Source organism: Panthera onca, chromosome A2 (genome assembly GCF_046562875.1).
Source record: "Panthera onca isolate mPanOnc1 chromosome A2, mPanOnc1 haplotype 2, whole genome shotgun sequence".
Lineage (NCBI taxonomy): Eukaryota > Metazoa > Chordata > Mammalia > Carnivora > Felidae > Panthera > Panthera onca.
The window spans coordinates 51641874-51657979 of record NC_138340.1 but is presented as its reverse complement, the minus strand read 5'-3'; the positions used below and the strand labels follow the sequence as shown (position 1 = coordinate 51657979).

At 47.4% G+C, this 16106-nt stretch overlaps 1 protein-coding gene across 2 annotated transcripts in view; it reads right to left on the bottom strand.

Annotated features, from left to right (window-relative positions):
* IRAK2 (interleukin 1 receptor associated kinase 2) overlaps nucleotides 1-16106 on the bottom strand; it is a 64086-nt gene that overhangs the window by 28368 nt on the left and 19612 nt on the right. The window contains exons 3-6 of one of the 2 annotated variants that reach the window (XM_078442763.2): nucleotides 9272-9409; nucleotides 3094-3185; nucleotides 512-706; nucleotides 364-428 (exon numbers count right to left, since the gene is read on the bottom strand). In XM_078442763.2, the coding sequence (XP_078298889.2) occupies nucleotides 364-428; nucleotides 512-706; nucleotides 3094-3185; nucleotides 9272-9409 (490 nt within the window). The remainder of the gene's footprint in view (nucleotides 1-363; nucleotides 429-511; nucleotides 707-3093; nucleotides 3186-9271; nucleotides 9410-16106) is intronic. The other variant, XM_078442764.2, reaches the window with a different exon arrangement.

Here is a 16106-nt window from a genome sequence, read left to right as displayed (position 1 = left end):
ATTGGAGTTAGAAACCGTCAGTTTCTGCCCATCTCAAAAAATGGAAGGAACGAGCTGGACCAAGTGAACCAAGGTTGTGTGATAAGTCTAATCTATGCATATAGTTGCTACATAGAAAAAGCATGGACTATGCAGCCATTTACTAGCTGTGGAATCTTGAATAAGACACTTAATCTCCCTGGGCCTCAATTTGCCCCTGTGTAAAATAATGCTGATAACAGCAGCTCCATTACAAGGTTCTCGTGAGGATTAAGTGAATTTTTAGATGTGTAATACTTAAGACATGCCTGGCACACAGAAAGCACTATATAAGGGTTAGTTGTCATCGTTATTAAACAAAGTATTTCCAAAGGGGGGGCTTACCTATGACAAACTTGTACCTCTGCCTGGAAGAATTTTTCGATAGATCCTGGACCTGAGTAGGCCACCTGTGGGAAAAGACAATGAAACATGAAAATTCAGCCTCACCCATACAGGCTCCACCCCTTACTAGAAACAAAGAAGCGCTCGCCTCTCTGAGCTTCTTGAAGACGAATGGCGTGCCATGCCTTTGCCCTTTGTAGATGTCGGCAAAGGTCCCCTCACTGATTTTGTGGCTTTGGTTGAAGTTATCAGTTGCCTGGACCACGTCTGCCTCACTCCAGAAAAGACTGTCTTCAGCCATACTCAAAAGTGTTTCCTGCTTAGGAATGGAGACGCTAACGTCCTAGGAATGCAGAGAGGAGAGATGGAATTTAATATGGAATTAATGTGGAAAATATTATTGTCCCTGGCACATGATTGGGGGTTTTTATTTTTTCCCCAGTTTACAAAGGTGAGAACCAAGGAGGTCAGAGAGCTGAGATGAGGTCACACAGCTGATCAATGGCTGAGCTCGTGCTTAATATAAATAAATTTATATTTATTAAATGTGTTTATTCACACACATATATGAATACAGAAAAGATTAAAGAAAATATATCAAAATGCGAACGCAGTAGTAGTTATTTATTGGTGTGTGTGTCTCTCTCTCAAAAACAAATAAAACATTTAAAAAAATAGATGCACAGAAAGTTAACTTTTTTTTAAAGCTGTATCTGCTCTTACAGTTTTAGAAAATTGGAAGGGAAAAAAATCATCCATGATCCCATTATCCACTGAACTGCTATTAATGTTGAAGATAGTTCTTATAAAGTAGATGTACAGATTTATTTTTTAAATTGGGATCATGCCATACTCCTAGTTTTGATTTCTGGTGTTTTCATTTAACATTATACCATGATCATTCACCCAATTATTACACTATCTTTGAAAATTATTATTTAAAAACACATGCTTCAGTGCCCATCTTCTTTATGGAAGAGCTTCATTAACCAGACCCACAAAGCACTGGCTTCTCCGCCAGGCACCCTGCCCAGGACAGCTGTAGAGGCCCACCAAAATGTTTTGATTTACTTTAAAGTCAGAAGAGCAAAAATGAACTTTTAGAGTCAAAGAAAATATTTTTAATTTTTAATCCAGTTTGGATTGTGTTCATCTTTGTGCCGATGCAATTTTAAAATATAATCTTTAGGGGCGCCTGGGTGGCTCGGTCGGTTAAGTGTCCGACTTTGGCTCCGGTCATGATCTCACGGTCCGTGGGTTGGAGCCCTGCGTCGGGCTCTGTGCTGACAGCTCAGAGCCTGGAGCCTGTTTCAGATTCTGTGTCTCCCTCTCTCTGTGACCCTCCCCCGTTCATGCTCTGTCTCTCTCTGTCTCAAAAATAAATAAACGTTAAAAAAAATTTAAAAAAAGAAAAATATAAAATAAAATATAATCTTTAGGGGCGCTTGGGTAGCTCAGTCGGTTATGCGTCTAACTTCTGCTCAGGTCATGATCTCGCAGTTTGTGAGCTCAAGCCCCACGACGGGCTCTGTGCCGACAGCTCAGAGCCTGGAGCCCGCTTCAGATTCTGTGTCTCCCACGCTCTCTGCCCCTCCCCCACTCACACTCTGTCTGTCTCTCTCTCTCAAAAATAAATAAACATTAAAAAAAATCTTATTTTATTTTTTTTAACAAAGGAAGGAAAAGGCCTAGGAAGGCAAAAGTGCCTAAACACCCACAAAAGTCATACGTGGCCCTGGACCCAAGACACTGAATATTCAGGGTAACTCAGACATATACTGGGCTGAAAAAAAGGTTAGAAGAGAGGTGGTTTGTAAGCAAATGACTTAGTATAAATGTAACATTACTTACATATTGTGAGGGGGAAAAAGATGCCATGTATCAGCCCTCATTTAAACACAAATAATGGAAAAGCTCATTAAAAACATGTATTCACTGGGGCGCCTGGGTGGCTCAGTCGGTTAGGCATCCGGCTTCGGCTCAGGTCATGATCTCACAGTCCGTGAGTTCAAGCCCTGTGTCGGCCTCTGTGCTGACAGCTCAGAGCCTGGAGCCTGTTTCAGATTCTGTGTCTCCCTCTCTCTCTGACCCTCCCCCATTCATGCTCTGTCTCTCCCTGTCTCAAAAATAAATAGACGTTAAAAAAAAAAATTAAAAAAGAACTACATGTATTCACTGAAATGAACCCTCTTCAGTCACCCCCAACCCCCAGCACCCAGCTGCACTGACAGCCTGCATGTAGAATCTTAGAAGCTTGGAGTAATTCCATGAGTCTACTTTCTCCCCATCCCCCTAACCACTAGAGCCTAGACTGATCCAAGGAAGTAAATACATTGCTTTTTTTTTTTTTTTTTAAGCTTATTTCTGTCATCTCTACACCCAACATGAGGCTTGAACTTACTACCCTGAGATCAAGAGCTGCACACTCAACACACTGAGCCAGCCAGGCACCCCAATACATTCTCTTTTTAAAAAAATTTTTTAATGTTTGTTTATTTTTTTAAGGAGAGAGAGAGATAGAGTGTGAGTGGGGGAGGAGCAGAGACAGAGGGAGACACAGAATCCAAAGCAGGCTCCAGGCTCTGAGCTGCCAGCACAGAGCCCAAAGTGAGGCTCGAACCCACAAGCCTTGAGATCATGACCTGAGCCACTTAGGCACCCCTATACATTGGGTTTTTGAGTGAGAGCCACAAGCTGGGGAGGTAGCACCTGGGGGTGAGGAAGATTTACCTTTGAATCAGATGAAACAGGAAAGTTGGTTTTTAAGGAATGAGGGGCATCTTCGGAAGGAGGCAGGAGGTTGGCTCGGGCTGGAGCAGGCCCTGGAAAGGAGGAAGACAGGAGGGGTCCTCAACCAGTTCCCACACCAAACCAGGTTCTCATTCACTCCACAAACACACATTTGTGTCCCAAATGACAACTGCTACTTTCTGACACCCCCAGGGGCCAGCCCACACACTCCTTACAAGTTACCTCAGTGAAGCTCTACCACAGCCCCAGGGTTGGTTCTATGTGATTCCCAGTTGATGGGTGGAGAAATGGAGGCGCAGGAGGTGGCTACGTGCTCAGGGGCACACAGCCAATGAAGTGGCAGAGCCAGGTTTCCAACGGAGATCCGTGTGACTTCCAAGCCCTACTCCGCCCCACCTCCCACACAAGGAATAGTGAAAGACACAGAGGTGATTAGCTAGGGAGCCCTCCTTCCAATAAACTCCATTGCAGCAGTCATGTCAATAACCAGCCTCCCAAGGGCAGAGGCAGGAGAGGCCACCAAAGCAGTTTGGGAGGCCAAGGAAGGTTTCACAGAGGAAGGAGCATTTGACCTTGAAAGATGGGGAAATGTTTTCGAAAAGTGCTTATGAGGTCAGAAGGCATTGAGGGAGTGAGACTGGCTGAGTGGAGGTATGACAGCAGGGAAGCACAGGCATGCAGAAAATATTCCAGGCAAGCTTAACTAGCGAATACTGTCACGTCATCTAAACCTCAAGACAGTCCTAGGAGATAAGGACCATTACCATCTCCTCTTTACAGACGGTGAAACTGAGGCAGAGAGAGGTTAAGCAACCTTTCCAGGGGCACACAGTCATGACTCTGGAGTCCATGTTCTTCACCGCTTAGTAAATGAAGAAGATTCAGGAGAGAGAAGGCTTAAAGTGTAGTTTGGGGTCCAGTAAAAGCCAGGTTAAAGAGGTGACATTTCCCCACCAGCCTCCGCCAAAAGATTAACCTGAACACTAACAAAGCAGTCTGGAGTCAGATGAACTAGAGCAGGTGCAAGCTAGGCATGAGACAGGCTGCGGTGGCTGATCAATGCAGAAGCAGGCCTCAGCCAGAAGCCAGGAGCTTCAGATGTCCCCATGTGGAAATACCCAGCGGCCCCATGGCTAGGATGGTCTCTGAGTAACCTGGGGCCAGCCCTCCAAGGGAACCTGGCCTTGACCCCAGGGTTGCTGGCCCAATCCACTTGCTTCAGGTATTTCTGGTTTACAACATCAGGAAATGAGTGATTAATCTGGAACTTTGACCATAAAAAAATTTAATTCAGAAGACTGAAAAGGGCACCATGCTGAAACTAACATCAGGCTCGCTAAACTATTAACCCAGGCAGCTGATAAAACAAAGCTCACGTAATGCAAGCTGAGGATCTTTTATCCCCACAAGGCCCAAGAGGAGGTGCATCCTAAGCCTCTCTCCCTGGGGCTGCTGTTCTAGACCAGCTGCTACTTCTAGGCAGCTGACCGAGAGACCTGCCGCCCTCTCAAATCAATCCCCCACATTCCCCTGTGCTTCCCATGGGCTGCTCCCCCCAGTAAATGACTGTGGAGGGGAGATTAAGGGGAGACCCAGGGTCCTGATCTCCCTAAAGACACCAGGTAGGCCTGCCTTAGACACTCCCACCCAAACTTCCCACCCTCTCTCCTTCCCTTGGGCCCCAAGTCTCTCCCAGCCTTGCCCAGCACCTACCTTCTCCATTTTCTCTCAGGCATTTGTCCTGTGAAAATCTTTCTCTTTTTTTAATGTTTATTTATTTATTTTGAGAGAGAGAGAAAGTGCACACACAGTAGGGGAGGAGCAAAGAGAGAGGGAGAGAGGATCCCAAGTAGAGCCCAACATGGGGCTTGATCTCCAAACCGTGAGATCATGACCTGGGCTAAAATCAAGAGTCAGTCACTTAACAGACTGAGCCATCCAGACGCCCCTGTCCGGTGAAAATCTTCCTGCTTCTCAGGTAACCTAGTCCAATGTAGGCCTCTGCTGGCAGGCCCAGGGACCCTGCCTTGGAGTAAGGCTCCCTGCCACCGCTGCCTCTACCCATGCCCCTGCCTGCTCTTGGCCTTGGCTCAGTACCCTTGGCCTGTGTCCCCCAGACTGTGGTCATGTTCATCCATCTCTTAACTGTTGGCCATGTCTCTGTGCCGCCTCCCCTGTGAGTTACTTGATGTTTTTCTTTCAATCCCCTTTAATTCACATATTATGTATTTAGCTTTGAAACCCCTAGTTTTTTGTGCATGAGATATACATCTTTTCTAACACGCATGCTCTCTGGTACCACTGGGGAGCCAGGCTCCACACCCTGGGGGACCGCTGCTCTAGGCTGCTCCAGGCCACTCCATTTCCCTCCCGGTTCTTCCCTCAAATTCTGTCCTGTCCCCAGCCCAGAGCTTGCCTCACGACAGGGGCTCTCACTGCACACATGGTCCCTCTTCCTCTCCCTTTGCCCGGTGACTCCCGGGCCAGTACTGGCCTCAGATAAACCATGACCTTCTGGTCTGGCTTGATGCCTGGGGTTCACCTGAAGGCTGTACTAGGCCTCTTGGGTTGGGAGGGTGGTCACTGAGGTCTGACCTCGTGACATCTGAGGGCTACTAGTTGCAGGAGTGGCTATTTATCCCTGTGGTTTGTAGGGAAAACAGAATGGGATATGAGCCAACACCACAAGGTGGACAAATCAGAGAATAGCCAGCCCTTGCTTTGTAAATGCATGGGGGAAGCACTGGGTCCAGGAAGACACTCATCTTCACACAGGTCATTTCCAAATCACTAACCCTCCATGTGCCAAATGTTTACTGGAAGAAAAAAAAAAAAATCCTACAGAAATCTTTCTGGCATGTCTGCTTCCCTAAGAAGAATACCCTGAATCTTGTCCTTCTGAGTTGTGTCACTGAAGGCATGAGGACAGAATGTCAGAGTGGTGCTATATCTGATTGGGGGTTTTCTGCATCCGGCCCTGTGGCTGGCAGTGGAGTGGCCTCTACAGCTTCCCCGTCTGCTTTGTTGGCATCAGAGAGAAATGGGCTCAAGTCCTGGCTCCTTCCTTAGTAAGATTTGCACTTGGGTGACTTGTGCTTCATTTCTTTGGGCTTTCTCAAATGTGAAAAGAGAAAGTGGCTCAGTCGGTGAAGTGTCTGACTTCGGCTCAGGTCATGATCTCGCGGTCCGTGAGTTCGAGCCCCGTGTCGGGCTCTGTGCTGACAGCTCAGAGCCTGGAGCCTGCTTCGGATTCTGTGTCTCCCTCTCTCTCTGACCCTCCCCCGTTCATGCTGTCTCTCCCTGTCTCAAAAATAAATAAACATTAAAAACAATTTTTTTAAATAAATAAATAAAATGTAAAAAGAGCAATAAAAGCCCATTCCTTGTAGAGTTCTCGTCCAGACTAAATAAACAAGATGACAGTTACAAAACACAAGCTCCGTCACTGGCACACGGGGAGTACCAAACGTGGTAAAAATACGTGCAGGATAAGAGATGCTGACTGAGAACCCAATGGCCTCTCCTACAGCTAAGGCTTTGTGACAGTATTTCAAGCTACTAAAGCCCTTGTCTCTGAATCTGTTTAATGGGCTGCTCACGTACTTTTCTCCTCCATGTCTCTTCCCCCTTTCCTTTCCACCCACAAGGCAGCCGGCACAGACGGGTTACCTCGTGGGTTCCGGGACAACTGGCCTGGGCTGGATCCTGGTCCTGCCACTTTCACAGCCATGAAGCTTCAATAGGTTCGGCATCCTTCCCCAGCTGTCCAGGGTTGGGGGGTGTGGGGAGCAGCCAGAGCCCCCACGTCCCTAGGTTACAACTCAGCGGGGCACCAGAAGTTCCTGGGCCAGCGTCTCCCACACAGAAGGGCGCCTTTGCCACCACCCATCTCTGTCCTCCCCCGCCACCACCTCCATATTTTCCACCCCAACAAGATAATCAGTCATGTTGAAATCTGGGGCCCAATGGAACCTTAGGGTTTTCCCAAGAGAAGACAAGGTTTGGGTCACTGATGAAATTAATGATTATTTTTAGTTTGGGCAAAGATAGACCACTGGCTTCCCCTCTCTGTCTGTAGATTGTGTTTATCATCTCCCCTTGCGGGGGCACATGTGCTCCCGAGGGCCATTTAAGAGATTGAACAGTGCAAAGGTCTCTCCAGATGAGGCTGGTTTCTACAGTAGCCCAGGTAAGGAATACCAGAAGAAACTGCAACCCCCATCACCTCCTCCATCTGGACCAGCAGTCCCCTAGAATTTCCCTCTTTTACTATCACTCTTTCCTCTGGCCATCAACCACTTTCACATTTGCTTTAGGACCATTTCCCCTTATCTCTAACTGCTGCTCAAAGTTCTGCACTTGTTTTTGCTTGTTTTTATCTTTAGCTACAATTAACAATTCAGACTTCCTGCGCCAGAATTATTTTCCCAGCTTCAACCTATCTGGGGTGCCCAGAACGCTGTTAATATTAACTGACATTTAATAAACGCTTACATGGTAGCAACACTGAGGTATTTGATTCCTTACTACAACACGATGCCATAGGCTTTCACTATTGTGCCCACTTTTTTAGATGAAGAAGCCGAGGTACAGAGAAGCTATGTAATTCTCCTGCTAGAAAGGGAGAGGTGGGACTCAAATACAGCTCTGTACAAAACCCCAGGCATGCTCCTCCCAGCCAATGCTGACTCTGGCTTCAGGAACAGCATCGATGAACTGAGATTTCATGGATTTGGGACCTTCAGCTCACAGAAGAGCAGAAGGGAGGCCAGGCCCCCAGGGAGGGGTGGTGAGAATGGACACATGGATGTATGCAGTGGCCCCACCCCCACCCCCCGGGGAAGTCATCCACTGGCTGAGTCCTTCCATCATTTGGCAAACTGTTCCTGAACCCTTCCATGGGCACAAGTGGTCTGAGAGGCTTGGGGATAGCGGTGTGTGCGGTGGTTAGGGACAGGGGCATTTAAATCACACTGCTCACATGCTTTCTACTTGTGTGACCTTGAGCAAATCACTTTTCCTTTCAGTGCCTCAGGTGCTATAGAACAAAGCAGCAGGGCACCTAGGTGGCTCAGTCGGTTAAGCATCTGACTTTGGCGCAAGTCATGATCTCACAGTTCGTGGGCGTTCGAGCCCCCGCGTTGGGCTCTGTGCTGACAGCTCGGAGCCTGGAGCCTGCTTCAGAGTCTAAGTCTCCCTCTCTCTGCCCCTCCCCTGCTCACACTCTGTCTCTCTCTCAGAAAAATACATAAACATTAAAAAGAATGTTTTAAGCACAAAGCGGCAGGCTGGTACTAGGGAGAAAGGTGGGGGAGTGGGGGCAGGCAGCTCCCATCAGTGCCCTCAGCACACAGCTGTGAGGGTAAGTCGGCCTGTGGAGAACGGACAGAGAGGTCATCGGGCTCCCAGCCGGAGCCAGCAGCAGGATCAGCCCATGCTGGGGACTTGTAAAACCATAGGTAAAATACCTGGGCCCCAAAGCATTTGACCTCGGCAGGCTGTTCAACCTCTCTGTGCTTCAGTTTCCTCATCTGTGAAATGGGGATAATCAAAATACCTAACTTGGACAGCTGAGGATTAAATAAGTCAGCATCTCTGAAGTGCTCCGAACAATGTCCGACACATAGAGAGCCCTCAATTACAGAGTTATTTCTTTCTTTCTATAAAAGTGATAATAAACGGTATATGTTCTGTCATTTGACTTTTTTAGCTGTTTTAATTCAATATATTATGAGCATGTTTCCACATATGTAAAAATATCTACATCATTTTTAACAGTATTGTATTGTTATGACCGACTGTCATTAATTTTACCATCCCCATGGTTGTTTCCAATTTTTTGCTATTTTTTTATTTTAAAAAATTTAATGTTTTTATTTATTTTTGAGAGAATGAGAGAGACAGACTGTGAGTGGGGGAGGGGCAGAGAGAGAGAGAGAGACACACACAAAATCTGAAGGAGGCTCCAGACTCTGAGCTGTCAGCACAGAGCCCGATGCAGGGCTCAAACTTGTGAACCATGAGATCATGACCTGAGCTGAAGTTGGACACTTAACAGACTGAGCCTGCCTGGTGCCCCAATTTTTTGCTATTATATGCTGAGTTGAAAATCCTTATAGATACATTTACTCCAAATTAAAATTTTAATTTAAAATACCCGGGCCTGGCAAGGCGGCTGGCCTCATAGACTGCCCCTTTCCCTGTTCATCTTCAGTGTTTCTTACAGAAGCTGCCAAAGGTCTTCCCGGCTTCAGAGCATCCGGGAAAGAGGATTTGATTTCAGGAACTGGTTTCCCTGAAACAAGGTGAAAAGAAAGAAAGTTAGTATTACTCCATGAAGTGGGGTAGCCACCAAGTCACTGGGTCTAGAAGTCAGAGAGCTGGGGTCTATTCCGGGCTCTCCCTAGAATTCACTGGGCCCCGTTGGGTTCTTTGCCTCCTGGGTCTCAGCCTCCCCAGGAAAGTAATGGGGGGAGACAACAATCTCCTGTGATCAGTCCAGCTCTGACACTGAGTCACACAAAACAGGCTTCCAACCCTGCCAGCTGTGTGACCTTGGACAAGGCACTCTCCTTCTCTGAGCCTGTTTCCTCACCTATAAAATGGAGAGGATAATAACAATCGTGCCTGCTTGCCTACCTCACAGGGCTGTTGAGAGGAAGGAAATGGGAACATAGACGTGAAAGGGCTTTATAGACTGTACGTTCCCCTGAACACGTGAGGAAATTAAAGATATTCACCTCACCAAGTGCCTAGTTGAGCCCCTAAATACACAAGTCTGGCAGTCCTACAGTTCCCCTTCCACACACAGTGGAATCATGTGCATCCTTCCCTGTCTCACAGGTGGGAGCCCTGCAAACAGAGACTACATCCACTGAGCACCAAGAGTGCCAGGGGCATGCTTCTGATTCCCACAAGCTGTTTGCATTTCATCAGGTTAGAAATGAGGAAACAGGGGCGCCTGGGTGGCTCAGTCGGTTGGGTGGCCGACTTCGGCTCAGGTCATGATCTCGCGGTTCATAAGATGAAGCCCCACATCGCTGACAGTGTATGGAGCCTGCTTGTGAATATCTTTCTCTCTCTCTCTCTCTCTCTCTCTCTCTCTCCCTCCCTCTCTCCCTCCCTCTCTCTCTCTCTCTCTCCTTCTCCCCAACTCATGCTCACTCTCTCTGAGAATAAATAAACTCAAAGAAAAAAAAACTTTAAAAAAAATAATAAAATCTTTAAAAAAAAAAAAAAAAAAGAAAAAGAAGCAGCAGAGAGGAGCTGATTAGAGTTCAGGCTCTGAAATGGAAAGCTCTATCAAGTCCCAGCTCGGTTGACATTTCGCCTCTTTTGTGCGGACTAAGGGACACAGTGCACGTGTCTGCTTAGCTCCAAACATGGGAACTTCATTGTTGTTGCTATTATATTTTTAAAAATTTTTTTTAATGTTTTTTTAAAATTTTATTTTTGAGAGAGAGACAGAGTGTGAGCAGGGGAGGGGCAGAGAAAGAGGGAGACACAGAATCCAAAGCAGATCCCAGGCTCCGAGCTATCAGCACAGAGCCCGCCACGGGGCTCGAACGCCCGAACCATGAGTTCATGACCTGAGCCGAAGTCTGACGCTCAACCGACTCAACCATCCAGGTGCCCCTTGTTGCTATTATATTTTAAAAATATTTAGTATAAGGAGGGTAAGATGTGAATCTTAGTTTTCATTGAACACAATTCTGAACCATCGACACTTTTCTTTTTTAGTTTTATTATATCTTTTTTATTGTGGTAAAATGCACAAGACATAAAATTTACCACCTACACCGTTTTTGAGTCCACAGTTCAGTGACATTAAGTCCATTCACACTGCCATGGAGCCATCACCACCAGATAACTCCAGAACCTTTTCACTTTCCCAAACTGAACCCCGTCCCCATTAAAAACCAACTTCCCATCCTTCCCCGCCGTCAGACCCTGGCAAGAGCATTCTATTTTCTTTCTCTAGAAATGTGACTGCTCATTTAAGTTTTTTAACTTGTGTGGGTTTTCTTTTCACTTTAATAGCAACTAAATGTTTTCCTTTGACATGGAAAAGGGTTAACACACTTTTGAGTGACAGGAGAGTCTACAGACTATGTAACCAGTTTTCTGTAAAATATGAAAGCATAGAATAACGAAGAAAAAAAGAACCTGAAGAATATACACAAAACGTGAACAGTGATTATTCCCGCAATTGATAATTGTGGTTATCAATTATTTTACATCATGGGTTTGGTTGGTTAGTTTTCCGTTTATTCACATTGTAGAAATTTTCAACGATGGTCATGCATTAGTTGCACAGTAAAGTATGTTTCCCGAGAGGGATAAAAATCCAGAAGCAAGCTAGCTACAATAATGACTGGAACTGAGTCTTCCAAGGTAGAGTGAGTAGTCATCAGCCCCAGAGACCCCTTCTGACCTAGATTAGCAAACAGGCCATCTCTCTAGATTCAGATCTGACTCACTTCTGGTTTTTTGCCACCCACCAAGATGTGTTCTTGATCTTTTCACTACAAGTATCCTCACCACAACCCTGGAAGTAGCAAGTAGGGAACCAGCGGTTCAAGGAGGAGAGGAGACCCGCCGGAGGGAGAAGGCAGAGGAAAGACTCACTGAAGCAGGAAGGAGGGGAGGCCAGGGCCGTGGGCAGGACTCACACCCACAGCAGGGACCCCCGGGGAGAATGCACACTTCATCCCCCACCCCCTATCTGGGGTCCCCAGGCACTCAGAAGATTGTCTATGGGCCAGGCTGCACCCCCACCCCCACCTGAGGCCGAAGACCTTCTGGCCAAAATTGAGAGCCTAGAAGCAGGGGAGTCCTTTCCAGCAGCAGCCCTGCAGCCAGACCCATGGAGTCACACACCTTTGCCTTATATGACACCTCCACGTTCATTCCACATGCCCTCGTGCAAAAATGACAAAGTGAACGATCGCCGGCCATGAATGTGAATTGGTGAGCAGAGTGGGGACAGAGCCTCCCGTTTCCCAGGTGGGTATAAAGTGAACCCTGTGCCCCTGCCCCAGGAGGAAGGGGCCACCCCATGCCACTTGGAGTCCTCATCGCCTCTGCCCTCCCCTCTCTGGCTTGGCGCCTCTCCCAGGACCCTCCCGCCACACACTGCCCCAAGGCGGGGGCTCCTGTGCTCCTCAAAGGGCCACCATGGTGGTATCTCAGGACATCTGTGTATGAGGCAGAAGGGCAGTGGGGGCTCCTCTCACGAGGCCCGCTACAGCCTGGCCCCAGCTCCCCTCGCAATGAAGCTGGTGAAGGGGACCCAAGACTGCGACTTCCTGCAGACGCCAGGCCACGACAGGAGATGTTCCCGAGCTACACTGCCTTCCTGAAGGTCCTACCTGCACCCTGAGCTGTCTGTGGCCCCAGAAAAAAACAGCACCTTCCCCTGTCTGAGGCCCCGGCTGAGCCTTGGTTTCCTCATCATCAAATGGAGGGGCGGGTGGGGAGGGTGAACATCCTGGCCTGACCTCACTGCAGCGTCCTATTGCTGGGGACTTCATCATTTCTCTTTCTGCTCAAATCTTTGTCTCTCTGTCAGGACATAGCTGACGGGAACATTGAGGCCACCAGCCCATCTGGGGCTGACCTCTATGGCCTCCACCCATGTGGGAAATAAAGGCTTCATTATGTTTTCATCCTAAGGAGACTTCAGCCTTCCTCTTTGTTTTTCTTATTCTTTTACAGTGACATGCAGTGGCCTACAGCTGGCACCCTGGGTCACATGTCAGCACTCGGGAGTGGGGGTCCCCACACGGAGAAGGGAGAACTGTCCTATGACATCAGCAGGGTCTACCTGCCAGCACATTCCTGGCTGACACCGACCCTTCCACCCAGTCAACCTTCAAAGGCCACAGCCAGCCACAGAGGTCAGCTGACAGAGCTCCACGTCAGGCCCACAGTGACAGGTGGATGACAAATTTCAGTTTCCTGTGAAACCCCTGTCTCAGCGTGCTTTCAGATGTATTTTAGGTACTGACAATAAATAAGATGTATAAACATTAAACAACTCCACTTCTCTTCTTGAGCTGCCGGTGCCTTATCTGAGTCGTCGGAAGCTATGCCGTGGACCTTTGCGAGCCTCCTTTCCCACCTTCAAAACGAGAAGGAGAAAATGTGGCTCTCTACCCTTAATGCCTATAGGAACCTGATCTCTGAGAGCCGGGCAGATACAACACCCACTCTTTCAGGCTGAGACACCTGAGTGCTGTTGAGGTAAAAATAGACCATCAATGACAGGGCAGGGCAAAGGAAGCCAAAGCATTCACGACAAAGGGTTGTGACAAACTTGAAATCTCACCACAAGTTTCCTGTCTGCCAAGGCCAAGACTGGAAACAAACTGGTTATAGCATTTCTATGACCAATGTATAGGCACAGCCTCACGCTCTTCTCCCTTGGGATTATATTCTCAAAGTGATTCTACACATGTGAAGTTGGTTCTGCAGCATAATGAGATCCAAAAATACAAATTGTATTTTTGGGCGCCTGGGTGGCTCAGTCAGTTGAGCATCCAACTCTTGATTTCAGCTCATGGGACAGAGACCCACATCAGGCTCCATGCTGAGTATGGAGCCTGCTTAAGATTCTGTCTCCCTCGGGGCCCCTGGGTGGCTCAGTTGGTTAAGCGTCCAACTTCAGCTCAGGTCATGATCTCATGTTTCGTGAGTTCAAGCCCCACATCGGGCTCTGTGCTGACAGCTCAAAGCCTGGAGCCTGTTTCAGATTCTATCTCCCTCTCTCTCTGTCCTTTCCCCACTTGTTCTCTCTCTCTCTCTCTCTCTCTCTCTCTCTCTCAAAAATAAAATTTAAACAAACAAAACTTAAAGAAAAAAGAACATAAAAAAAGATTCTCTCTCCCTCTTCTTCTGCCTCCCCCCATCTCCCTCCCTCATGCACACGTGTTCTCTCTCTCAAAAAACAAAAAAAAAAAGAACAAAAATATAAACTGTGATCAAAGAGTAGAACAGAGACTAAGCGTGAGGAAGCTTCCATTTGTTTCCAGATCCAGCCTCTACAATTCCCACCTGTGTGCCGAGGGCAACTCTCTCAACCCTGAACATCATTTGCACCTATCTGTGGAATCAGAGTAATTATAACCTTCCTGTCCCAGGATTCCCCCGGACTCAGTGGGACAGGATATGTAAAGCAGCCAGCCCAAGGTCAGGGACAGGGCACAAACTGCTTCAATGACCATCCTCTGCCCTCTCTCCCTGCCCAAAAGGCACAGAGAAAGAACCTCTGGTGCTCAGCTTAGGGTCTCTGAAGGAAGCATATGGGGTGAATGGCTATTGGCAACATTTTCAGTCCTCTAATGGAAACCGTGACTCTCAGCAGGCAGTGGCATGGTCTCAAAAGGCCCAGTGGCTGTGGGGCATCAGAGCCTGGATGTATCTGAAGGTTCCCCAGGTAAAGCTGAGAGAACCACTGGCTTAACCCAGAGGGATAGTGAGCTTACAGCGTTTGGCATGCTTCCCACCAGACACAGTCAGGCTCACTGGCGAGGTGACCTGTTTCATGTGACAAATGAGAGGCCCTGTACCCTCACTCCCACGGAGTAGCTGTGAGGATGAAACACGCAATGGCTCAACAGATATAAGCTATTATTCTTATTTGCTATGGTTATGATCACTATCCCCAACCCTAGGTCAGGCTTTGTCTTAAGAGCTTTCCCATACACATGACCTACTTTAATATATATATATATATATATATATATATATATATATATAAGTAATCTCTACACCCAGTGCGGGGCTCAAACTTACAGCCCCAAGATCAAGAGTCACATGCTCTTCCAACTGAGCCAGCCAGGCGCCCCTATGCATGGCCTATTTAAAAGCTCTGGGGAGCAGGTTCAACTGCTCTCTCTGTTTTATATACTCAAAAAAGCAAAACCCAGAATAGTCATCTTATGTCTGTTTCACTTATTTATGACCCACTTCCCTCAAGTGAAAGGCTGATGCATGTTGAACCCTTGGGAGAGGGGCCTGGGGATTCCCCCCCAGCTGCTCAAGGACACTGAATACTGTAGCAAACCCAGGAGCCGAACACTCGAGCAGAGGGGACTTTGCCAACAAGGTCTTTCCTCAGTGAGCATAATCTGGAAATCCCTCCCTCCCTTCACAGCTCTCGAGATACACAGTGATGTAATATTTGTATGTGTGTTTTCACACTTCAGCTGACTCATGTGGCTGAAATGTAGCCTTCTAGCACAAATAAAAGTGATTCAGCCATAACTAAAGAATCCTGGTGCCAGCTGGCATTATCAGTGACAAATATAGCTTTCTGGATCTTCCTTTTTCCTTCCCCTTTTCAGCTCTGGACTGGACCCTCCCGGATATCCAAAGTCCAACACACACACACACACACACACACACACACACACACACACACACACACCACTCAACTCCCAATTCAAGCTAGACACAAAATCAGGCAAATCTGAGAGAATGACCTCCTAATCAGCCTTCCTAATTGCTCTGTCTCTGGTTTTCCATTGACCTGTACTCCACTAGCTGCTAAAATGATTTACCCTGCATTCATTCATTCATTCATTCATTCATTGTGTTAGGGACTGGGGATGCCATCCATTATCAAAACTGACATAATCCCAACATCAAGCTAGTTAAATAAGAGATTTCTGATTATAACCTGGGAGAAGTTCTGCGCTGAAAACAAACTTGAGAGAGGGGAGGGTACGTGACAGACTTACTTACATGGGGTGGCCTCGGAAGGCTTCTGTGGGCAGATACCATTTAAGGACAGACTCAAAAGATGAGAAACATTAGCCCCGGGAAGAATGCAAAGAGCTGGGGAGGGACCAGCATTCTGAGGAGAACATATTTGAAGGTCCGGAGGCAGAAAACCGCCCGGTGTATCTCCTCAAATGAAGGATGACCCTAGTGGCTGAGCTAAATGAATGAAGGAGAAGGTGGCACAGATGAAGTGACAGAGCTGGGCA